This window comes from Pteropus medius, unplaced genomic scaffold, assembly GCF_902729225.1.
Source record: "Pteropus medius unplaced genomic scaffold, Ma_sr-lr_union100, whole genome shotgun sequence".
Lineage (NCBI taxonomy): Eukaryota > Metazoa > Chordata > Mammalia > Chiroptera > Pteropodidae > Pteropus > Pteropus medius.
The window spans coordinates 4,870,151-4,896,927 of NW_024345481.1; the positions used below are offsets into that span (position 1 = coordinate 4,870,151).

At 36.9% G+C, this 26,777-nt stretch overlaps 1 protein-coding gene across 5 annotated transcripts; it reads left to right on the forward strand.

The window, feature by feature from the left end:
- The first annotated feature begins 3,291 nt into the window (after positions 1–3,291).
- On the forward strand, positions 3,292–26,573 carry WTAP (WT1 associated protein). 5 transcript variants are annotated; one of them, XM_039873921.1, is made up of 8 exons: positions 3,292–3,535; positions 10,001–10,038; positions 12,145–12,200; positions 14,609–14,667; positions 15,742–15,869; positions 19,001–19,179; positions 23,927–24,081; positions 25,331–26,573. In XM_039873921.1, the coding sequence occupies exons 2-8, from the start codon at positions 10,009–10,011 to the stop codon at positions 25,912–25,914; spliced, it is 1,191 nt and encodes a 396-aa protein (XP_039729855.1). In that variant the 5' UTR covers positions 3,292–3,535; positions 10,001–10,008; the 3' UTR covers positions 25,915–26,573. The 5 variants fall into 5 exon arrangements, with proteins under 5 accessions (XP_039729855.1, XP_039729858.1, XP_039729859.1 ...); XM_039873922.1 differs by lacking the exon at positions 3,292–3,535 and adding an exon at positions 3,791–3,866; XM_039873924.1 differs by lacking the exons at positions 23,927–24,081; positions 25,331–26,573 and adding an exon at positions 19,399–20,225 and having other exon boundaries at positions 3,308–3,535.
- The last annotated feature ends 204 nt before the right edge of the window (positions 26,574–26,777 follow it).

Sequence of the window (26,777 nt, forward strand, 5' to 3'; positions counted from 1 at the left end):
ATTTGCATAACAGTCATTTTCTAATCATATCATTTATTCTACATATATTTGCTATCACTCTACTGTAAAGAATTTTTCCCATCGACCAGGAGTGAACTCCAATTCTCCTTTTCTAAAAACGGCAAGGCAAATACTACTTTTCTCTTTAACAACTAATTTTTAGAATAAGAAGTTGGTGTAGTAGTCATTTCCAACGATGGAAAACTAATCTCTTGACCCCTTTCTCTCTCATCAAGTATAACTACAGAGTCATAGTTTTTTTTTTTTCTATTCATTATTTACAATCAACTGTAGTCATTTTTTACTGCTAAAATTGCCCTAAATTTGGCCTATGGGAGATACTTTAAGCTTGTCTTTTTAAAATTTACTTTTGCACACTGAATATACAAATGGGCATGGCCAGATCTTATATAAAAATAGAATTCTGACCCACTACCTACAGCAAAATGCCTTGGAAACCAACCCCCTTATCTACAGCAACAAGCCCAGAAGCCAGCCTCTTGTAAGTCAGCCTTGGAAGAAGTCAGACTGTTGTCTCCAGTAATGATCCAGGGGGCTAAACAAAACTTCTATAACAATCAGCTCAAAATGGCCGGGACTTGATTAAAAACTGACAGCTTCCCTAATTTTCGTCCCCACTTCCAACTTAGAACTAACTGAAGAAAGCCAAATAAGCATGCCCAGCCAATCACATGGATGCCCCACCTCCAGTCAACTGCCCCAAGCTTCCTGGTGCCAATGACCTCCAACAGGGCACACCTAGAAACACCTCTATTCACTAAGAGGCTCCCCCACTCCACTGGCCACCTTTGAGTCTCTGCCAAACACCAGCAATGGTGGCTGAGTCTCTTGCTATACCAAATTCCGCATAAATAGCCTTTGCTTTTCTCATTTTGTTTTTATTTACACAATTTATTGAGGCATAATTTACATACACATCAGTGTATAACTTATATGAGGTATAATATGTATGAAGTATAATTCACATTAAGTACACCCATTTTAGTGGTACAGTTTAATAAAGTTTGACAAAGTTATACACCTGGGTAACCACCACCCTATTCATGATGTAGAATATTTTCATCACTCCAAAAAGTTTCCCTATATTCCTTTCCAGTTGATTCTTGTTACTTTCCCCTTAGCCAAGCACGAATTTGATTTCTGTCACTATAGATTAGTTCTGCCTGACTCCTAAGTCCTGTTGATATCTTTATTAGCCTAAGCACTTCCTTTGCATTGAAGCGCAACAAAATGTCTGACTTGTCTCGTATTTCCCCTGCCCCAGAACAGAATCAGCCTTCCCCCAAGGTGTTCTGGATCTATGAAATGGAATTTAGAAACCACAGTCTAGTTCCTAAGAGTGCACATTGTTACTGGAAGGTGACCAGCCATCCTGGTTTGCCTGGAGCAGTTCCAGTTGTAACGCTGAAAGTCCAGCATCCCAAGAAATCTCTTCAGTCCCTGGGAAACTGGGACAACTGGTCAACTTAGTGCTTGTAGGCCCTTTCAGTGCATAGAACTAGAAAGTTTATTTTAAAAACCATGTGCTCGAATTGATATTTCTGATTTAAACATACCATAGTTTTTTTCTGAACTTCTCGATATTTGTATCTCATTTTCTCCTACACGGGAAGTCTTGTACATTATAACACTAAAATATTTATGTTATCCTACAATATAGTTTCAAAACGACAGCAACGATATTACAACTATAAACCACCGAGTGAAGCTGAAAATTCTCTTGCAGTTCTTTTTCACCCTTAGACTATAACCCATCAGATATTCTCTGATTACAATGTTCAAAAGATCTGGGGAATAATTCTTTCCTCTGGTTAACAACATAGTTTTGTTACCAATTTGATCTCGTTCATTTGTTTCAATTTGCTTTCAACTTTAGGTTTACTTTGTTCCCCTTTTTATTTCCTTTTTTTGCTATGTAAAACTTTCAAAGTTCAAAGTCCTAGAAGTCTTGCTTTTCTTTCCCCTCCATCCTTTCTCACCACCCTCCATAGGTAACCATTTTTATTGTTCCTAGAACATCCTTCCAATTTTCCACATAAACCGGGACTCATTCCAAAGCAACAGAAAAACATACTTTTTTTTTTTTTTATGGCTGCATTGTATCCTATTGTATGAATGTGTGTCCAACCAGTTCCCTAGTAACGGACATTTGAGTTATTTCCAAGCTAATGTTAGAACAAATGGACACTGCAACAAACACCTTGCCTGCATGCTGTTTCTATTTGTGGAGGTGAATTTGCAGAATAAAGTTAGGGTTAGCAGTGGAATTGCAAGATATAAGAATAAATGGATACAGAATTTTGATACTCCATGTAGAGCTTGAATCATTTTCCCACTCCCATCAGGAAATTTAGGACAACTATTTATCCAGATCTTTGACGTTTCAATGTGCACGCCACTGTAAGTGAGCGCCAACAGCCTTCTGTATTTAACGACCTCTGTTCTTCTTTCCTGTGAATTATCTGTTCGTGTCTTTGCCCATTATTCTCTTTGGTGTTTGGTCGTTCTCTTTTCAGTTTTGAAAAGTTCCTGTGATTTAAGTTACAAATATTTTCTTCACACCGATCTGATTTACTGGGAATGTACCACGATCCCTTTGACCATCTGGGGTACACTTTAATCTTATCCTTATAAATCACCTAATTCCAGGACACCTCCTTCGGGGATAAACAGTTTGGGTAAAGCTGGATAAGGGCAGACCAATCAAAAGAATTACCTGATCCCTGTCTAAAAGATTTCAAGTTTACCAAGTAACACTATCATTCTTATGCAACGGTCCGCATGACCCAACGTTCTGCGTAAGAGAGCATATTCGAATTACAAAACATGATATCGGGTTCATTAAAAGCACACGGAGTTCGCCTCCCCCCTCGCTTCTTTTAGCAAGGTGCCCCTAGAGCTGCTGACACAGGCACAACCTCCGACCGCTAGACAATAGCTTCTCCGTTTCTCCCGGAGATGTCAAGGCAGGGACGAAGCAAGTGGCCAGGAGGCTGCACTTCAAGACGGAAAAGAAGGCATCGCTTTCCAGACTTTCCAAACCGACACCGGTGAGGCTGAGGGAAGCCTAACGACAGCCTACGCCTCGCCCCGCCTCGGCCCGGAGCGTGCACCTGGCCGCCAGCGCGCGGAAGCATCCGGCCCGGCGTCGTACGGCCCGCCAATCACACGCCGCCTTCGCCCGGATTCCTCCGCCAGAGGCCGCGCCGCAGCCGCAGGTGGCCAGCGAGCGCGTCCACCTAACGCCACCCATCGCGACCCCTGCCGCCCTTCCCGTGATGCCCCGCGGCTGACCTCCGACGCCGCGGCCCACCCCTGCCTGCGTCCCGCGTCCCGCAGCCCTCCGCCCCCGCCGAGCCTGCGGCGCGCCGGCGGCCGCGGGGCGGGCACCGAGGCGGCCCCTCCCTCAGCGCCTCGAGGTCCCTGGCCGGGCGCCGTCCCTTCGCCTCTCCGCCCCGCGGGGGGGCCCGGCGGTGGCCCGGAGGTTGCGACCACGGCGGGGGGCGCCTGGCCGGTGAGCGGGGTGGACGCGGACCTGACGGGGCGGGGGCGCGCCCGGAGGGGGTGCCGGGCGGCGGGGGCGCGCTCGGGGGGGGTGCCGGGCGGCGGCGGCGGCGGCGGCGGCAGGGCAGCGGGAGGAGGGGTGGGGCGGCGCGGCCTCGCTTCCTCCCTCAGCGCCATTTTGTGGCAGCGAGACCCGCAAATAAAGGGGTGCGTCGGGGCTGCGGCGGGAGGAGGCGCGCGGGGGCCGGCTGCTGCGCGGTCGGGCGGCCCGGGCGGCGAGCGGGCGGCGCGGCCTCGGCCTATGTGACTGGGCGGCGCCGGCGCGGCCTCCGTGCGGAGAGGTAGGTGCGGGCGCCGGCGGCGGCAGCGGCCGCGAGGACTCGGGGTTCCAAGGGCTGAGGCCCGGACCCGGGCAGGGGTGGGCAGAGCCCGAGGGCCACTCGGCGCCCGGGCCCGCCGGCCTCCCGTTAGCCTTCCCGCCCGCGGGCACACTTCCGCCGTCCCCTGGGCCCGGGGCGGCGCGACCGGCAGTCCGCCCCCTCGGTGCGCGTCCCGGCCCCGCCGTGGCGTCGCCCCCTCACGGTCCCCACCGCCTGATCCGATGACTAGCGGTGCGAACGAGTTCAGCGAGGGAAGGAGCTAGCAGCGTTCGGTGACCAAATTTCCCATCGCGCAGTAGGTTATTGCTGCAGCTGCGTTCTCCTGTTGACTTCCATTTTTAAGTAATTGATGTATTCTAAGCGAAAAAAAAAATTCTTTATTGAATTTTAGATTTCCGTACATTTTTAAAGTTTCGCCTTGGATCCTCGTAAGACTGACTTGAATGTTTTTTCAAATCATGTCTCGGAACACAAGTCCAACTTCTTGTTTCGATGAAATCAGTTGGATGGTTGATCCCAAAGGATTATGTTAAAATCCTAAGTAACCGTGTTTAGATAGTTAAAAACGATTCTTTTGCCCCGAGGTAGACTAGTATTTCCTTGAGCACCTTACAGTTGTGAATTGTCCATCAGTAAGAATTTAGTTAATTCCGGTGCTGAGGAAGATAAAGTGGAAGTTAAGTTCTGTCATCACAAATTCACTCAGTTTTTGAATTTTAAATTTTGATCATTAAGTTTTCTATGATAAACATTTAAACTCCCATTTAAAAACTACGGAAATCTTTTAAGGAGAGCTGTATTTTATTTACTTATGTCAATTCAGTAGCATCTGATTAAGCAAGTTGAGGAAAGAAAGGATGAAGTTAAATTTTAAGGGTTTAATTTTTAGAATTCTTTTAAATTGTATATTCTAAGTAGATAGCCAAGTGATCAGTATTTTGATTTACTTCTCAGCAGTGGAACCGACGCAAACTATCTAAACTTCTAAGTCCCAAAGGGTAAAAGTAATGATACAAGTGTGTCCCGGATACTGCTGCTGTTTTACTTGGCCCATCTTACTTATAGAACTTTATAATGTCTAGCTTTCCTGATTCAGTTTTGAGTCACGCTTGCTCAGAATATTTTGTGTATTTGTTAGAAATTAGTTGAGATATATGATAGAGAAAATGTATAGCAGCCCTATGATGTAGAGATGAGGGTTATAGTTATTTGTACAGTACACTACAGCTTTCAAAGTCCCTTACAGTTTTGTATGTATGTAGTATAGAATCCCCTTGAAAATATTCTTCAGCTAGTAGTCTTGATCATTTTTATGTAATTGTATATTATGTTGCTCTTGGAAAAAAATTTTTTTCTTGCTCTTAAAAATTTTGTCGATGGATCCTTTAGCATTTGGTTTTATGCTTGTTATTTTTTAAATTATATCTCACTTTTCTGCCTCTAAATAATTTTCTGTTAACTAAGCTTATCAGAAAAACTTTTCTATATTCCCATAACAGCACATTGCATGTTAAGGTAGTGCATCAGGCTAGAACTTAGTGCTATAAATGTTTTCTACTCTTAAAAATGTAGTTGGAATTTAATTTTTCCTAAATGCACATTAAAATTATTTTTTAAGTTAATGTTAGTATTTTATTTGAAAAATATCTTTGTATAGCATTTTTATGGTACCTAAAGCTTTGAGATTTGCAGTACTTCGTGAGACAACCAAAATTTGTATCCTCTTTTTACTGATTTGGAGACTGTAGCCCAGAGAATTAAGTAACTTGCTTAGGATCACATGACTGATGACTTACAAGAGTCAGGAAAAGGTGGTCTTCCAATTCCTAACTAGTACCCTTTCTACCACAGGGCTAAGGCTAGTACAGTGTCAGATTACTAGTTTCTCACCTTTACTTATGATCATTTTGAACGATGTACGTGCCTTCTTACTGAAGTTGTGATGGCTGGTGCTTGCTTCTGTTTAGGAAGAACTGAGTTTCATAACTTATGATCATAATGCTAGCTAAGAGCCAGGGAAGTACTGGGATCTGGGATGCTAGGCACCCAGCCAACCAAAACTGAGCTCTCCATCACAAGCTGTTTCTCAGTGTTAAGGCATCAAGAGTAGATGGTGGTTCTGGCATTCTACACTTGAGATGTATTATTTTTGAATTATCCACATGAATAACTGAAACTATTACATAATGAATTTTCTTAAACCTGCTAAAAGGTAACTAAATTGGCCAAGTTTGAAATTTACCTGTTTTGCTTTTCTGCATTCTCTACTTTAGCTAGCTGTAAGCTGCTTGATCATTGAGGATGGGAAAATGGAAGACTTATCCATCATCTTCGGTTACCAGTTTTTGTCAGTTCATCTGAAAAATGGGGACTGACTGTAACTTTGAAAAGTTGTGATTATTAAATAAGTGATTATTAAGTTAAATTTAATATTTAATTATTAAATACACATTCGTAACACTGAACGTGTATTCATTTTTGTCCAGAGTTCAGGGTTCAACTGATACTGCAGTCATTCATTCCATTTTCTGATAACGAGAATAGATTGTAGCAAGAACCTGGAATGTCCATTAATCTAGAATTGTCCTTATGAATCTAAAATTGACTTTAAATGGTTATTGTGTTATCAGTTGTGCTAAAAAGAAATTGTCTTGGGAAATAATAAATTTCTTAGTTTATTTTTGCAATGCGAGAGAATTGAGACCATGTTCTGTTTTGACTAAATAGTTGAATGGTGGTGCTTTTAAATTTTAAACCTTTTCAAATTTGCCTTTTGCCAGACAATCCATTTCAGTATTGTGCAATATTATGGACTCTCTAGGAAAAATTGACTTTCCATCAGCTAAAGATAAGGAATTTTTTCCCAAAAGCTTATGCTTCGAATTCTCATGTTACGGATCCCGTAATATGGGATGACCTGTGACTGAAAATCGACATAAGGAACACAGACATTTATACAAAACTACTATTTATCCCTGACTTACATTGCAAACTTAGAAATTTATTTTTATAAAGAAAATGTAAATATCCTCTAAACATGTGTTGTTAAAATCTTCCCAACATCAAACTTTTTAAATGAAGAGAGAACATAAGCCAATGTTAGAAATTGAAAAAACTCGCTATTTAGAATTCTAAAACTTGGAGCTCACCAAGAATTCTGCAGCGGGGCTTAGAAATAAAGATTATTATCCTCAACCTGTCAATTCTGTCTTCAGATTTTTCAAGAAATAGCGATGGAGAGTCTTTGTTTTTTTGATAGAAAGGAGGAAATTGATAATTAAATGCTTATTTTGTGCCAGTCACCATGCTAAAAACTAATGTTTATCATCAAAAAATAGCACGATAATTTTGAGCCCTGGTGCTGGTAATCCTTTTGGAGATGGGAAGACTAAGGCTCAGGTTATGCCTTTTATTTTCAAAGTTGGTCATTGTTCTAGGAAAGCAGTGTTATTAGAATTTCTTGTGTTTCTCAGTCCTTTCAATGCCCTTTATAAATAGTTTGGCATATTTGTTGCAAATTAAGCTTGCAATTTTATTTTAGTGGATAAGAATTTGAATAACTTTTTTGTGTGTGTTATATACAATCCTAACTCTGTATTTCATATTCTTATTATACTGACATTAAACCCTGATTTTCAGATTAGGTACACTGCATTGAAGAAATCAGTACATTTTAGGAAAAAATCAAAATTGATCATACCCTAAATTACTGGCTTAATTCTTCCCTCTTTAATAATGTTATTTAATGTAGCTAAAATGTATTAAAACAATGAATAAATGGGAAAGTATTAGGTTGTAGAAGCATGTACTAGATTATAAACTGGAGTTTATATCAAAATGCATCAATAATATTTAAATTTTGTTACTAAAATTTTTAATAGTTGTGGTGCCCAGTAACTAGATAACAGGTAATAGACTACCTGTCCACATTGGTAAATTTAGCTGTTTTCGAACTGTTACTCGAGAACTCTGTCACAATTCTTGTTAATATTAAGATCTATATATGTTATCAAAATTTTATAGTATGGTCATCTTGCTCGGTTTTGGAAAAAAGCCTATATTAGCTCATTTAGCTCACTTTTATGATTTAATGGTAACTGAAGCAAATGTGTGTTTATTCATACTTTTCATTTAGTGTATGTTTGAGTGCCTACTGTGTACTGAGGCATCAGAAGTGAATGAAACAGTTTTCTCATGGAGCTTATTTCATAACTGGGAGAAATGTTTGTATAAAATGTCAGGTTGTATTAAAAGCTACGAAGGAAAATAAAACCCGATATGAGGGGAAAACAAGGAATTGGCATTTTGAGTGAGATAGGAAGCATTTAGAAGGATTTAACCAGAACAGTGACATACATAGGTACACATATACTAGTTAAGTATGGCTAAAATCATCTTGTGGAGTTTGTTTTAATTAAATAGATTATTGATGTTTACTGTTTAGCTCGACAAAGGAGAAATTTCAAGTAAATGCCAAACTTGTCTGGGTTCAAAGAGGTCTCAGTCTAGCGGAATGAATGCACATTAAAACCATGCTAAAATAGAAGTGGTTAGACCTGAGATAAACGTGGTGAGGGTTTGTTTCCCAAATGATTGGAAGAGCTGGTATCACGTTGGGATAGTCACCAAAGCCATCAGCTCAGAAACAAATGATATACTCAGGTTTTTGCTAGCTACATTCAATGGAAGATTGTTAAAGAGGGAAGAATTAAGCCAGTAATTTAAGATATGATCGGTTTATGATTTTTTCTAAAATGTACTGATTTCTTCAACATAATGTACCTAACCTAATAATCAGGGTTTAATGACAGTACAATTAGACTATCTGACTTACAGAGTTGGAATTGTGTGTAACATAAAAAATAGTATTGGAATATTTGAGATTCTTTTGGAGGAATCTCAAATATTCACTAACAAGTCAAATAGCTTTTAAAAACTCAGTTTTACACTGTAGATTCTTTGGTTTTTTTTATTGAGGTATAATTGACAATGACAAATAACAGTTTCAGGTGTACAGCATAATCAATATTTGTGTACGTCGTGATGGAAGTGTATGCTGTTTATCACATCGTGATGGAAATGTATGCTGTTTATCACCCCTCGCCAAATATTGTTACAGATTTTTTTCTTGTGATAAAGGCTTAAGATTTACTCAGCAATTTTCACATATGCAGTACAATATTAACTAGCTACATTCAGCGATAGTGCTGTGTATTACATCTCTATGACTAATTTCTTCGGTTAAATTTTTTAAAGTTTGGAATTTGTAGTGAATATGGGTAAGTAAAATAAACTATAAAGTTTGATATGTAAGGGAACATTCATGATTATGCTTTAGAAATGATACCTAAATTAAATTGTCTCTATCTTAAATTTGAATATTAAGAAGTAGACATGTTTTCAGTAAGCATTGTAAAGTTCATGAGAGTAGCGCTCTCATTAACCTATCTTTTGCAATAGGCTTAAGTGAATTTTGTATAAATTACATAAAGCTAATTTTGAGATAAATTATTGTGACAAATAGTGTAGGAATATTTTTATTGAGATGTAAACATATATGTAAACATTGTACAGTACTGAATTACCATGACAGTGATAGAGTCTACCTTACTATAACAACATAGTGCTGTCAAAGGAAAGGCTTAGCAACTGCTACTACCCTCTGTACCCTTTCAGCAAGATGCCTGGCATGCTATACTGCCTGAGGCCAGTGTTTGACTTCACAGAGCTACCACTTCTGCTGCAGAATGTCTTTCATAGGGCAGTTGTAAGAATGCATTGAAAATTATATTTCAGTCCTTTATGGGAACATCGGAAAGAATTATCAACTTTTTTACAGAATTTTTTTTTTTTTTAATAACCTAATAACAATCGTGATGTGAGGTGTTAACAAAAGGGAAACTGGATGCAGAGTATACAGGAACCCTGTAATACCTTTGCTGCTGTTCTGTAATTCTAGAGATAATTCTGAACTAAAGATTTATGATTTGGTCATAACCGAGTTCACTAATAAATTTATTTGAAAAAGCCAGTATTTCGGGTTCCTACTTTAAATGAAAAGAAATCAGTTGACCCTCTTCTATCTCTTTCTCTAGGATTCAAGATGACCAACGAGGAACCTCTTCCCAAAAAGGTGTGTTTTTCTCAGCAATTTTTTTTGGATAGTGGAGTTGAAAGGACTATCTGAATTGTTTGCTTATTGTTCATTCCCTTGCTTTGTGACGGTAGCATGGCATTGTGGGTGTATAACATACAAGATGTCATATCTTATATGCAATCTATTTTTAGAATCTTTTCAGCTTTTGGAAAACTTTTGTTATAATATTATTCCCTGGGCTATTCTTAGCCTTTATTATACAAATAATGTGAAAAAGGAGATTACATCACAGGTTCCTGTAAATTACATCTTTTTTCCTAATCTAGATCCATTTGATTGTAATGTAAAACCACTTCTATATTTTTCCACACAGAGGTTACAGCACTTTCCTCTGAAGTTTCGTTTTCTAGTCTCCTTTCTCCCCTCCTCGTGTTATCCCTACCGTAGTTCAGTTTAGTCATTGTTACACACACATGAAGTTACAAAAGAAGTAACATAGTTTCTAAGAGAAATTTATAATTCAATTGGGAAAGCAGGGTATGTGCTACTAACTTGTAAATATTTAAGTGAACAATTGAGATAAGTGTTATGGAAATTTCTGTCTTAAGTTTTGAAGTCAAATTATTATTGAAATAAAGAATTGTACACTGATTTAATAATCTGATGACTGCTCTGTGTTTTCTGGTAGACTTTTAATGAGAAACTAATTTTATACTAAAGTAGGAGAGGTGCATCACCTTTATTGTCTTCATTAGAGAAAATACTTAATATTCCTCAAGTTACAATGCAATTTTAGCTAGCTAGATTATTATGCCCATTTTTTAAAACTCTAGTTTGAAAGAATTATTTACAGAAAGTTGCAAAGAAATATTCAGGGAGGTTCTGTGTACTTCATCATCCGGCCTCCTTCAATGTTAACATCTTGTATAACGTTATCAAAACTGGGAACTTGACATTGGTACCATCCACAGAGCTTATTCAGACTTCAGTGGCTATACCTGCGGCTATACCTGCATTGATTGATTCTGTGTGTGTCTGTGTAGCTCTGCAGTCTTATCTCATGTAACAGTGTAACCACCACCACAAGCCTCCCTTGTGCCACTCCTTTACAGCCATATCCATCCTTTCCCGCTCCATCCCTAATACCTGGCAACCAGCAATCAGTTTCCCATTTCTATAATTATGTTTCTTTACAAGCATTATATAAGTGAAATAATGCAGTGGATGTATCCTTTTAAGACTGGTTTTTTTCACTCAGTATAATTTCCTTCGAGGTTTACCCAAGTTGTTGCATATATCAATAGTCTGTTTCTTTTTAATATCTCATAGTATGGATGTATCACAGTTAAACTGTTCATCTGATGAAGGGCATTTGGGTAGTTTCCCAGTTTGGGCTGTTACAAATAAAACTACTGTGAACACTCATGTACATGTATCTGCGGAAAGAAATGTTCATTTCTTTGGGATATGTGCTTAAAAGTGCAACTGCTGGGCTGTATAACACATCGTTCTTAGTTTTAAAAAGAACCACCAAACTATTTTCTAGAGCAGCTATACCATTTTTCATTCTTACCAGCAGTGTATGAAAGTTCAGTTTTTCTGCATCTTCACTCACCATTTGGTATTACCATTGGTTTTTCTGTTCTTGCTGTTTTTGTTTGTTTTGTTTGTTTTTTTGGGGGGAGGTAGTGCCAAATTATTTGAAGGAAGGGTACAAATGAAAGAACATAAGCAGATGATTTGCTACACCACATTTTTATTTAGCCATTCTAATAGGTGTGTAATGATAGCTCTTTGGGGTTTTAATTTACATTTCCTAATTATACCCATTTTAAAGATAACAAAGTTCACTTTTTAAAACTTCCGTAAAATAAGAGTTGTTTGTTGTTGTTTTAAATCATGTGTTGAGCCATTTAAGTCTTAGACCCTGGAGATGTTTCAAATGTCTCCATTCAGAGTTCCTTTGGGAGGGGCGTTGTATGTCCTCAGTAATACAGCGATTCCTGGTAACAGACCAGCAATTGGGGGGTTAAAAGTTATGATCCTGTCTTCATAAAATATGAAGAGCATAAGTGCAAGTGGTATTTAATATTTAAAATTTTTAGGAAGAACACTCGGTTCATATTTTAATTCTCTTTAAAGGTTCGACTGAGTGAAACAGACTTCAAAGTTATGGCACGAGATGAGTTAATTCTAAGGTAAAATGTTCTTTTATCAAAAATATAAAAATATTTCTATGGAATATGATATTGTGACTGTAAACTGTATTTATTTTTATTGTAAATACATCTCCAAATCGTTATTGTACTTTTGGAATGTATTTTTTGTGGCCTGTTCTGTCATTATTTAAACATCGAGGAAAGCATAACACTTTAAAGATGTAAAGCACAAGCTTCTAGACTAACAGATAACCTGAATTTTTTTCTTGCAGAGGATAGCTGTTTAGAATTTTAACTTGAAAGACATTTGTACTCCATGAGTAAAACTTGCCCTGGTGAAAAACTCTTCTTTCGCTTTAACAAATATATGGGCTTGGTTTGATGTAGTTACTTTCTTTGTTTAACGTGTGCAAAAGTTGTTCTGGGGGATACATTTCTAGTTACAGAAGAAATCCGTTACTTACTGATGCAGCAAAGTTACTCTTTCTCATAACTGTGACCTTGGTCAGCTCATTTAACTCTTTATATCCTTCATTTTCTCATCCGCAAGTTAAAAGAGTTGCATAGAATTACTTTTAACAGTTACTTCCAGCTCTGAATTTCTGTGGTTATTTTAGAAATGTCTTGCAAAAGCAGATTGTCAAGTACAGCATTACGGTATTTTTCAAATGTAAGAAATCAGAAAAGGGGATCACGCATGTTTTATGTTTTATAACCTAGAGTCTTTTGTATTTTATTACCATAGTTGGTGAGTATTTTACATGATAACTTTAGATAAAAAGTAAAAATTTTTCAGGGCAACCTTCGCAAGATTGTTGAACTTTTTTCTCTAGAAACTTCACAGAATTTTTTCTTAAAGAACTAAGTAAATTTAACAGGCTAGAAGTGGAGGAGAGAAAAGGTGTTTTACTTGTAAGAAGGGAGACACAGATGATGTGTTCCGTTGTTTCCTAGAGCCTAATAATTTCCCACCCTCACTCTGCTTAGCTGCTCTGTGGCGGACATGCTCTATATCTTCCTTTGCCATAATCTCATGCATAGGATAGTTTTTCCATTGCATACCTTTATTTTCCTACACATAAAATTTTAATCCTTAGTATTCTGAAACATTTGCCCTGTCCTGCCGAGGTAGACAATTGCTTGTGATATACTACCACTTACCTGTTGTTCTCTTTGTACCTCTGATTTGGTACACTCCTTGCCTTTTATCCTTTCTTAGATAATTCCTCTGGTTAGTATGTGTAATCTTTTTCTTGATTTAACTATGGAGGGAGCATTAATACTATAATCTTAAAAAAAAAATAGCAATTTTTAATGTTAAGTAACTTTTAAAGTTTTTAAATCATGTGCAGTGTATATTCTTCAGATCAGTTTAACTTAGGGAATTCTCATTTATGACTTTTAAGTGAATTTTTTACCCTTATTAATTTGGTGATTTTAAATCATCTGCTGCTTAACTAGTCTGTGCTTTCTGTCTTCTTGATAAGGATGTTCTTAGTTGAACTTTTATAAGTTTCTGTTCTTCTAAAACAGTTTTTATGTAGCCTCTGCAGAAGACTTTTATTCATCCCCAAACATCGAACTGTTTGTGTCCTAGGTTGTCAGGGCCATAAAAATAAGCATTCTCTTGGCTGAATAGTAGTCTTTATGTGGAAGGTGGATTAGCTTGGTATCTTGAAGTATTTTTGTTCATTATGTTATAATATTAATATGTCACATAGCAAACCTTTCAGTTTTTTAAGATCGTGAAGATTTTTTAGATTAGCTGTAACTGAAGGACAGCTTGAAAACAGCTCTTCAGCAAGAAAGATAGTGACAGGGCAGGTTGCATTCCATTAGCAGTCACTTTAACGTAAGACTAAGAAAAGCTTTATCATTTATCTGCAATAATTGCCAAGAGTAGTTAATATAGCCTATATTTTGAGGTAGAAGAATATATCAGGAAAGAAAGGTCCCATACTCAATGGCATGTGTGCAGGTTGTTTGTGCTAATCAGATAGGGCTTTAAAAAGAGTCTTCGAAAATAGTATATTCTCTTCCTCTTTTTTTTACAGACAAAAATAAATATTACTGAGTCACATGGTATTTTCACAAAAGAGCCAAGATAAGCTGGAAACCCTTATAATTAGGCATATTTTTTATATGCCTTTTGTTTGAGGTGGCCAGTACATCTGAAAATAGTAGTAAGTTTTTTACTCAGCTTCTATAATCCAGGCATTGAGCTGAGCATCAGTGTGATACAAAGCCCTCTTCTCTAAGGAATGATGAAGTAACTAATTTACTATTGGTTAAATTAGATTTATAATTATTTCAGAATGGAAGAGACCTTAAGAATTATAAAGCAGAATTCTCCGTCTAATATTTGTAGGTTTATGGATGCAATTTTCTAGTCTGTTTAATAAAAGTAAATTCAACTTCACTGATATACGAATTTATTTTTGTACTAGATGGAAACAGTATGAAGCATACGTGCAAGCTTTGGAGGGCAAGTACACAGATCTTAACTGTAAGTTTGAGTTTTAGTTTCCTAAAGACTGTGTGAATATCTCATTTTAGGTTGTTATAGACATGCAGGGTAATTGGCTTTACTAAGCAAATGTAATGTCAAACATTCTATTAAAGAACTATGTCCAGGTACTATGTCGGGTGCTGGGAAATAGATGAATGAGACATGATATCTCTTCGGGGAGTTCCCAGTCTTTGGGGAAGACCAACATGCAATAATCATATAATAGCATGACTTTTAGCAGAATTATGTACAGGGTTCTGAGAGAGCATAGATATGGAAAGCCACAACTACTTGAAACTTTCCTTGATCTGTCCCTAACCCCTTCCACCCCTTCCACAGAGGAATTTGAAATAAAAAGCATGAGCTATTATTAGTCTAGAAGGGCAGAGGTATTTAGAAGCAACCGTAAATACATTTATTTAAATTGTAACTTAGTTGTTACTTAAATTGTAATAATAGCATATAGCTGTATTTTTACAGATTTTTCAAAATCTGAAAATAATACCAGCTAAGTTTATAATTTGAAACCATTTTAGTCTTTCACTTTGTCACTGAGAGTAACATTTTTTGTAAGTGTAAAAATATAATTTTCCAAGCCCAGAAAGCTTAATGCCCTGAATTTTAATTATTATGCAGCTATATTATAATTCAAAGAAGTCATGAACGTTATGGAAACTTAAAGTAACAATCGTTCATGCCATTATTAGCATATTTATATTGAATACGTTAAAAACAATAGTCAGGACTTTATAAATATTATATAATATAAACAAATGGAAATAATGATGTTTTATATGTTCTGTTTGAACAGATTAGACTAGAACAACATTTTTCTATCTGGCATTAGGGGGTTTGGGACCATAACCCCACTAACGCCTAAAGGAGCACTTCAGACTGGGAATAAATTTCCTGGTTCTAAAAGTAGTTAGGATAGAAACTAAAGACTTGCTAATTTTTTTACCCTGGTTTTTATACTTGACAAAGGCAATCAGAACTTCGTTTGCTTGGTTCAGTTTGACCTTGAAATTCTATTTCATAATATTTTTGAAAATTTTTCTCTTTACTCATCAGCTAATGATGTAACTGGCTTAAGGGAGTCAGAAGAAAAACTAAAGCAACAACAGCAAGAGTCTGCGCGCAGGGAAAACATCCTTGTGATGCGACTAGCAACCAAGGAGCAAGAGATGCAAGAGTGTACTGTAAGTATTCATATGTTTTAAGCCTTTTGAGGAATTGGGTTTTAGTTCACATTATTACATGTATTAATTAATACTAAATTCTATATACTTAATACAATTATAAATGTATGTTTTGTTGAGGTAAATATGCTTTGAGCTGTAAATATGCTAAATGTAAAATTTTGATAGATAGCTAGCCTCTCATCATTGGATTTAAAATACTTTTTTGTGGCCAAGAAGTCAAAAGTTTTAAGTTATTTTTCTGAAATCTACGTGATTTATGAAAATTAGTATATCGATTCAGATATTTTTTAGTAGCTTGATTATCCGAGGGAGTAAGTAATGTTCGCTCTTTACTTATAAGTGTACCTTCTGATTAGTTTCTCCTCTGCTCTCTTCACTCTTCTATGAATAAAACTATTTTTCTTAGTGTCAGCAACTTGGCTATCTCTCCTATTTAATTGTTACAGCTTTCATTTGTGCTATTTGCCATGCCTACATAGATATGAAACGTACTGACATATTTGATCATTTAGCTCTGGTTGAATTTGGATTCAGTTTTATGCAGTCTTCAGTCGTCTTAGCCATTTTTTTTTTTAACAGGACTTATGTATCTAAGTTGTACTAAATGGAGAAAGCTCCATCCCTGTTTCTAATTTTAAAATCTGAACATTTCAGAATTCTTTTCTGTAATCTCTATTCATTTGTTATACATTTAAAACCTAATGTATAAGGCAGTATTCCGGTCACTGGAAACTAGTATGTGGGAGCGCAGTCCTATTCCTGTTCTCTCATTGATAAGAGTTTCTTTAGGGCTCGATCACAATCCATATTTCCTGTGCAGAGATCGTTTCGATTTCTACAACTGCATTCCTTCCTCCACTTTTTCAAAATGACATCTTTACCTGTTACTTTGCTGAAGAAAGAGTGGCCTGTCATTTTCTCTACCTTCTCACCACTTTTTCTCCTTTCGTTTCTGCCAGTTTAGTTTCCATCTTCACCTCAACTGATTTTTCTTTTTTCTCCGGAGTCACTAACAAATGCATTAACAATCTTTTCTGAGTACTCATATGCCTTCACTTTCTAAATTTTCAACTGTTGACCATCCCCACCTTTGGATATTTTTTATCTGTACACTTTGTTCCAAAAAGTCTCACCAGTAGTTTGAATTTTTTTCTTTCTATGTAACATTGACATAGAAAGAAAATTTTTTTCTTTCTATGTAACACTGATCCCACCCTTCCAAAAAATTTTTTATTCTATTACGATTGTCATGTCAAATGAAGTAGGTAGTGTATTTCAGGTGCCCAGTCTCAAAACCATTTAATTTTTTTCCGATACCTAGTATTCTAGAGTGTGCCATTTACTCATTTAATAGTTTTAGGTCTCCCTGTTTGCAAGGCATTTTGCTAGATGCTTATTCATGCAAAGGATGAATTTTTCCTTCCAAATGCTAACCACCTGGTAGATAGAGTGTGAATGGATGGCGCCGTGGTAATAACTTCATAACACCAGTGTGTTTTGAATTCTTTCTCTATTCTTGAGTCCTCCAGTTGATATCCTAGTTCAGGTTCTTCTCACCACTTGCTTAGACAATATGTACTATCGACTCAACCTCTGTGATTCTTCAGCTATCCTATATACACTGGAAGTTCTGATCATATCATTTCTGATCAAAACCTTTAGTGATGCTCCATCATCCTTTTGTCTTCTCAGCCTAGATTTCAAGGTTATTTCAACTAGAATCTAACCTTTCCTAGCTACATTTTTTACAGCTCTCCCCGGCACAGGCCTGCTGAAGAGCTCACTGTTCTTTCAGTTAGAATACAGAGTGAAGTTTTACAGAAGGGGCAGCAGGAACAAAACAAGGAAAGGGCAAGATTGTACGTGGCAGATGAGGGCAGTTCTCTTTGTAAATCTAAATAGTGACTATCAGCGTTGGAGAGGCAGTGTTTTCTTTAGTGGTAGTAGTACCTGGTTTATACTATATGGCATACTTTATTCCTGTCAAATTGTTTTAGCGACTGGCCTTATGAGCTACTTTTAAAAAAATCTCCCTAAACTTAAGTAAAATTCTGTTTGCTCAGTGAAGTAAGCAATTAAATGTATTCCCAATCCATTCAGTGTATTTGTAGCTTTTACTAAATTTATGTTAGAAATTAACTACTTATGAGCTATAACTTTAATTCTATTTAAGCCTTAATGTGGAACAGGATCTTGGACCTTATCTTCTTTGGGTGTGAAGAAAATGATTTGGGTGTGTTCAATGCTAATAAACTATTTCATATTTTAGAAATGTGTTTTTAGTGTGGTAAATAAAAATAGTACAACTGAAGTCGAAATTGAAGGTTTCTTATGTAAGTAGAGGGGTTCTGGTATGGTGAAAAAAGCCCTAGACTGGGAGTCAGGAGGCTTGAGAGTTAGATTTCTAGTCTCAGTTCTGGCACCGAACTACTTGTATCCTTGGACAATTGATTTACTTACTATAATTTCTCAAAATAAGCAGTTAGGACTATATCAGTCACCTTCTAGCTTTACCATTCTATGATTCAAATCTACTCAGAGAAGGGAAAAAATAAACACGCTTTATTTTGCCTTAAGGCAATATTTATAAAGCTATTTATAAGGTACTGTTTATAAAGTAATGCTAACTCATGTAAATATAAACACTACATATTTTCAAATTTAGAAATGCAAATATATGTTTTAAATTAGAATCTTGTACCTGATACATTTTTAGAGGACTTGTACATGGAATAATTTCCATAGGCACAAATTTGAACAAGTAAAGCACTGTAGTCTTATATAATTAGTATTTTAAACTTGATTTTTTTTCCCAGTGGGTGTCAGTATTTTTAGTAAATATAATATTACTGGTTTTTTTTTCCTCGTACAGTTTCGGTTGCAAAGTAAGGTGTAGCCTCTTTATTTAAAGTTTCCAAATATGGAAGTGCAATCAAATGGCCTTAATTCCTACATGGATAACTTTCAGTAGTTCTTTTTAATTTGTGCTTTTTCTAGAGGATTTTAAGATCAAAGGGGGAGGGTTTTAATAAATGAGTGGTAAATCCAGTGACGATAGGGAATTTACCCCACCTTCTTATGTATGTTTCCTTTGATTTGGTAGTAATTGTTTCTTTTGCTTTGCACAGACTCAAATCCAGTACCTCAAGCAAGTCCAGCAGCCTAGTGTCGCCCAACTGAGATCAACAATGGTAGACCCAGCGATCAACTTGTTTTTCCTAAAAATGAAAGGTGAACTGGAACAGACTAAAGACAAACTGGAACAAGCCCAAAATGAACTGAGTGCCTGGAAGTTTACGCCTGATAGGTAAACAAATCATACTCCCCAGTCAAGACTTCCCTGACAGTCCCACTACGAGAAAGCTGTGGTGGGACAGCCAAGTACTCGTTTCCACACCAAGACTCAGACTTTTTGAGCCAAAAAAAGCCACATTCTTACACTATCCAGCTTGTAATGGTTAATGTAAAACTTACCAGATGAGCCTTGTGTTTCAGCTTTTTTCTCTTCCCCCTCCCCTTGCTTCAGAGGCCTGATGGCGTCGGACTATTCCGAAGAAGTGGCCACCTCCGAAAAATTCCCTTTCTAGAACATGTAGACACTTGAGAAATGTTTCTGTTTGAAGAAAATAGAGGGAGAAACAGAAGTCTTAAGTCTGTGGCACACTGTGTCTTCAGACAGTTTGGAGGAATGAAAACCTAGAGATTTAAAATCATGAATTGAACATGTAAAATTCCAGTAAAATGTAAAAATGGAATATGCATCGCTCTTAACCTTGAGCATAGTGACTTAGAGACACTGTATATCAGTTTTGCCAATAAGACTGTGGACTTCGTGATTGTTGAACTTCTGGGTCAAAACTCAAATGAGGTGAATTTTGCCTTTTTAAAGGATTTATTTGCTAAGAAACAACTTAATAATTATGAGAGAATCAACTAATAGATGTCAGTACAAGTAGTTCATATATTTTACCATTTAGTTTGGGGCTCTATATTACTTGGTTGAGCCTTAAGTCAATGTGGTTTTATCAATGGTTTGTTCTTTGAATGGTTGCTAATACTGTAGACAATCTTACTGAGGACTGTACAAACATGAAGGTGCGGTACCAAACTTCAGGTCTAAACTGTTTGAAGCATTATAAACATTCATTTCACAACTAGATTGTATAAGGACATTGGCTGTGATGAGACTCACTGCGTTAATTTTTTTAGTAGTGAAATTAAATCCCCATTCCATTCAACAGGCACATGTTGAAAGAGCATTGTCGTTGGTGTTAATGGGGGAATGTGTTCCTTCATTGTATTTGGGCCTTTTGTATCTCACTCTTGATATTAAATTAAATGTGCCTTGAAGTAGTTGTTTTTTTTTTTTTTTTTTCAAGGAATACTATGATGATTTTGTTGTACTTTTAACATTTTGATTTTGGGGGGCTATGGAGAGCAGATTGATTTTGGAAAAAATTGTTGCTGTGCTCTTCAAAGCGAAGGAAAAGGCTTTGTGTCTCATTTTTAAAAGACCTACTGTTTTCCAGCTGGTATCATAAAAGACAAGGAGACTTGACACTTGTTACATTTTGACACCTTGTCCCAGGATATTGCAGTAGAAATTAACATGGGACAGCTTCAAAGGGTGCCTGCCAGAAGATTGGGGAAATAATGTATTGGACCTGTGGGCTGGCCTAAGTGAGACATTTTGTGAATTTGAAAAAAAAAAAAAAGGTATAGTGATCATTTCTAGCAAATTCATTTGATCATTTAGATGAATGAGGCATTATTTTCTTCATGCTTCCATCCAGTCCTGGAGGTGAATTTTTTTCGTCAGATCATTCTATAAGTCACCAATTTGAATTTTCTCTTGGTGATAATGGAGTCTAAGATGAGTGGAAGATAAATGTTCCAGATTGTCCCACCGTTTAAGTGCAGTTTTAACAAGGGTGACTTAAGTTCTCTCTTAATCGTTCAAATCAATTGTAAGTATCATGTATGTTTATGCTCTAAGGAAATGGTTGTGGGGCAGGTGGTGGGTTAAAGAAGTGGTTTGTGTGACTTTACAGCAAGAAATCCGCTTCTAAAATTCTCATCATTTGTGGGGGTTGGAGGGTAAGTAACCAAATCTGTATGAAATTAGCTTATTGTGCCCGCATTAAGGCCTTTGTGTATCATTTATGCCATTTAAGATCACAGAAGAAATGGCCTATTTTTAGTAAGTCAAGAAATAATTTATAAAATGTGTTATTAACATGTACTTAAATATAGCTGGCATCTTTCTTTGCCTCTTAGGCAACAGTCACTTTGGGGTCTGTGGGGTTTTTTCTGTTAAAAATTTTTTTTAATAAGATAATACATGTTCATGTATAAAATTGAAACAGTATGAAGAAAGGCGAAGACAAAAGATGAGAGTCACTCTTGGAATGTGACAGTTTCCTTCCCCATTCTGTTCTCCAGGAGCAGTAACCACTGTTAAAAATTTCTTGGATATCAAGATAATTTCTGTGCATATACGGTCATATATTGGTTTTAAACATATGTGGACATACATACAGATTTTGCTGCTTTGGGGTTGCACACACACACACACACACACACCCCACACACACACCCCACACACACACACACCACACACACACACACCCTTATCCCTTGGGCATTTTTCCATTTTTTAGTTCATATAGCTTCATTTTTAATGGTTACATAATATTTCCATTGTACTAATGCATCGTAATTTAATCAGCTACAAATGGATTTCTTGTAAAAAAAATAGGTTATAAACCAGGATATTCCAGGTACTATAAATACATCATTAATTTGAAACAAATAGTGCTTAATACCATGTTTGGAATAATTCAAATAGAATGGGTTGGGGGGGGGTTCCTATTCTATCTTAATTTTGAGGAAGATTTCCTGAATTCTTTTTCACTTTAGTTGAAATATTTCATACATGTGACAGTGCATATGTTTTAGAGCATTTAGAGGGATATAATTCAGTATTTTGGCAGTTTTAAGTTTGCATTTAACCATTTAGGCAATGATGTGTGCACCTCTCCAAGATTCCCTGGCTCCCTTGGTAACAAAGCAACGTGCAGTGTTCATTCTGTTTTTATAAAATTTTCTCATTTTCTTTGTGGGTAATTTGATTTTAGGAATGGGTTAGATTTTTTTTTATTTTTGTATTTCAAACAAATTATTCCAAGGACAGTTACTTATAATTGAATTCTCATTGTTTTTCTGACGTAATGAACACAACACACATTTTACATAACATAATTAGTAAAATGACAAAATTACAGAATGTTTAAAGAATCGCAGTTCCATTAAGATTTGTTTTAATAATCATTAATTTTAGAAGTGATAGGATTGCCTTAAAACAGGCATTTATTTATAAAAGTATAACTTCATAAGTGGAACATTTTTCGCATTAGAATTTGTAATACTTTATATATGGGTTAAGTCAGGTCACAATGTGTTGATTTTAGTTGTCTTTTTTCCTACTCTTCATATAAAGGGAAACTTCAGACTAGTTGGAAAACACTGATGTTACTTTGCAAGAAAGTTGTGGGAGCGTAGTCAGTAAAGGGGGAGGAACACCACTGTCTGACAGTGCTGCCGTTTCTTAAATTCTTCATTTGATTTCTCAACTCTTGTTCAGTGGAGGCTGAAGTCCGAGGGTGCTAAATGGGAAGTGGGGGATGTCTGTAGCAACATGTGATGAATGAGAACACCAGCTAACAAAGTTACCATGTAGAGAATAAACCCCTCAGCGCGGGCTGACCCGTGGATATGACCTGAAGCTCCTCTGAGCAGCAGTAATCCAGGTTAAATTTCCTTAAATTAGAAACTCGCTTGCATTGTGTTAGGCCAGAACACCTGCTCTCAGTTAAAGAACCTTGCCGAATTAAAGAATGATACAAAGTGCTCCCATTTTAGAAGTTCTAAGGTTTAATAGGATCAGATATATTCCGAAGTAATATATTAGATGCAAAAGCCTCACTAGAAGGAAGGAAGGAACATAAAATGTCAGCCAAAAAGTGTTTTTAAACAGTAAAATCATTCTGAACTAAATGCCATCACAAGAATATTAAACTGTCCCTGTCCAAGTCTCAAAGGTGGCATCATAGTTATGTACTCGTCAGATCCCTTTAGAAGTGATCATTTCTGTTGTTACTGCTGAGACTAGAGAAAAGCAGTAAAGTTTTACTGAGACTATTTTAATTGCATTTTTGCAATTGTTGCATATATGCACGTAGGTTCTATAGTATGCTGCGCTAGCAGTAGGTACTAATTTTGTTGAAAGTACAGCACACCTAATTTGGCAAATATTTGCATTATTTGTAATAACTAACCTAAATCTTATTTTCGCGTCCTAGGGATAATCTTTTATAACATGAATAAAAATCACATACCAATATTAAATTTTTTTAAACTTAATGTCACATTTTAAGACAGCTCGAAAGTGTGTATCATATAAAGAAGTGATGAGAGATAAATGTATAGAAATAGTCTTAAAGCTCTTTTTAAAAAGCCTCTTTAAAAACAATTACTCCCCATGCCTCACTTGATGCAATAATATTCTTGTGAGAAATGCCTATTAAGAGTCATCCTTATTAAATGCTATTCTGGCAAGAATGTACTCTCATTTATTTAGATTTATAGGTTCTGAATTTCATATATTAGGTATTTTAAAGTACATTTACCTTTTCAAGAACATTTGTTTCATTAAGCTAAGTGCCTTACTGTTTTGTTAATATTGGTATATCTGAGGTGTGTGTTAATTGGCCCATTTTGGTTTTAAATGATAATTTGGGGTGAAAACAGATTTCAGAATAATGTAATCAAAAAGTGGCCATTTGGATACTTTTTGTTTAGGGTTTATTTTTGCTGCTGTATTGGCAACATACTGAAATGCAGAAGATGGACCTGCTCCAGAAAAGAAGATGGTAATTATAGGGAAGCATCTGCTGTGACATAGTTATGTGTTACCTCTTGCTGTAATAATTGCAAGCAAAGAAGGTTATAGCGTTTTGTCTACATTTTGTGATGGATGGCTCTTTCCTTTGCAGCCAAACAGGCAAAAAATTAATGGCGAAGTGTCGAATGCTTATCCAGGAGAATCAAGAGCTTGGAAGGCAGCTGTCCCAGGGACGTATTGCACAACTTGAAGCAGAGTTGGCTTTACAGAAGAAATATAGTGAGGAGCTTAAAAGCAGTCAGGATGGTAAGGGGTTTTTTTGAAAAGTTTGATTAACTTTGCACTGGCTTTTAAAAAACTGCCAGGCATGAATATTACAGATTAGGTTCTGTACATGCTAATCTCTGGCCGATGGTTCTATAAAATTATGAATGAAACATTTCTAGTTGAGTCAGCAAACAAAGCCATTTATTTTAGTGTCTCTCCCCCAGCCCCTCCACCCCCACCCCACTCTCCTGATTGTTCATCGTATAAATTTCATAAGAAGTTTTTGTTTTTCAGGAGTGGAATTTGGTGAAAGAAATGCTGTTATATTACTAAGGCATTCCATAGATATACAAATTTATATTCAGTGCTTAAAAGGAGGAATGTTTGCATTTAACCTAATTCTCTTATTGTAAATCTTGGAAGTATTCGGCTATTTTTAGGGGTCTAAAAGTATATAATTGATTTTACCCATTAAGGTCCTATTTAATGAATAAGATGTTTATTTAAATTTGCTGAGACAAACCAAATTTCATTGTCAGCTGCTATCCTTTTGGGGGAGATGAGTATAGATGCTTCTGTGCTGTTTCTCCTCTTTATGAGGAAGAGTAATAGCAAGGAAAATAACCAAACTCTGAAAATTAAATTTTGAATTCGTATTATTGAAGTGAGGTACATTTTTAAAACTACCTTTTCAGAGTGATACTTAGCTCTTACTATATGTAAACATAGTAGATAGGAGGTTTTGTATAGTATTGAGGACTTTATTTTCCCCAAAGCGTTTTAGAATTTAACGGACATGTGTATTCTGTCAATTTTCAAGAGTTATTTTCTCTGATTTTTTTTTTCTTGGATTTACATCCAAGTCAGTGGTTATAACGTAGGCCTCTTTGGAGTGTTAGAGGACCACACTGCTCCCTAGGGGCTAAACCTGTTGTAGAGCTGAGAACAGTCACTGGCTGGAAGGATGAGGGGTAAGGGGACCATATGGGCCCTCAGGTTAAATAAACATGATTTTGTGAGCTGTAATCAGTTGCATATATGGCTAGATAGTTTGAATTAATTTAAACTTGGTTGCTTTAAGATTTTTAAGCTTCTGTCCCCGCCACCCCCAAACAGCTCATTCTCGAATGGCTGTTTTAAAATTGGAAGCAAAATTCAAAATCGATTTTAGAATTGTGTTTGTTGACTTAATTATTTATTGACTGCCTAGCTTTGTGGCAGCTACTAAGATATATTTCTAAACATGTTATAAGAGATATTAAAGTAGGTTTGACTCTCCTTTGCACAGAACTGAATGACTTCATCATTCAACTTGACGAAGAAGTAGAGGGTATGCAGAGTACCATTCTAGTTCTTCAACAGCAACTGAAGGAGACACGCCAGCAGTTGGCTCAGTACCAACAACAGCAGTCTCAAGCCCCAGCCCCGAGCACCAGCAGGACTACATCTTCTGAGCCTGTAGGACAGGCAGAGGCCGCAGGTAAAGACTGCAGTCGGCTGGCCAACGGACCAAGTAATGGCAGTTCCTCCCGGCAGAGGACGTCTGGGTCTGGATTTCACAGGGAGGGCGACACAACTGAAGATGATTTTCCTCCTTCTCCAGGGAATGGTAATAAGGCCTCCAACAGCTCAGAGGAGAGAACTGGCAGAGGAGGTGGTAGTTACGTAAACCAACTGAGTGCGGGGTATGAAAGTGTAGACTCTCCCACGGGCAGTGAAAACTCTCTCACACACCACTCAAATGACACAGACTCCAATCATGACCCTCAAGAGGAAAACTCAGTGAGTGGGAAAGGTAACCGAACTGCAGGCTCCCGCCACATTCAGAATGGCTTGGACTCAAGTGTAAATGTACAGGGTTCAGTTTTGTAATATTTTTTCCAGCAAATTTTTATACAGTGTCATTTAATTTGGGAGAGGATACTGTCCAGAAAATTAATGCATACTTTTGTCACAATTTGCCTTTTCTTGTGGATGTGTTTTTTCTTTTCCTTTTTTTTTTTCCTTTGCTTCAATTCCTCTGCCATTTTGGAAATTATAACAGTTAATTACTTTGTTGCTAAAAGGACATTTTGTGTAGGGTCAGGTTATTTTTATATGAGTTAATGTGAAGTTGTAAATGGAGATCTTTGCTCACAGTATAACAATGACGTCTGTGTAAATCTGTGGCTCCCTAGAACCTGTGCTGCGTGCGGGCCTTCTCACTCGTGCTGTTCCTACACTTCTGCACCATTCAGACTTGTTAGAGTAGATGTGGGTTTGTGACTGCCACGTTTGCCCAGTACGGTAGTTTTATCACTAAAAGTTGGACTTGTTGATGGAGTCCTATAGTAGTGTCAGTGTTAGATACAGTTTTTTCTACCATACATCTGTGCATTTTCTCTTTAGGTGACTGAATGTTTAAGAAATTTGTGTGCATAGTTACCCAGTTTTTATGAACTGTTACACCCTGTTAATGCATATTGCTCTGTAACTCCAGTATATCTTACCTGTACTGACCAAACCTAAATAAAGATTTTTATTGTAACTTCTGCATTGTTTTTTTGTTTTTGTGTGTGTATTTAGCATGTTGTTTATTTTCATTGAATTGCTTAATTTCTATTCATTATCCTTCAATCATACCACAAAGGTGAAATTTAAGTCCATGCATTGGTTTTGATTGTGCACGTAATTTTAAAAAATTTTGTCCCGTTTTGCAAAATAAACTTGGATTTTAGGACTACACTTTAAATGTT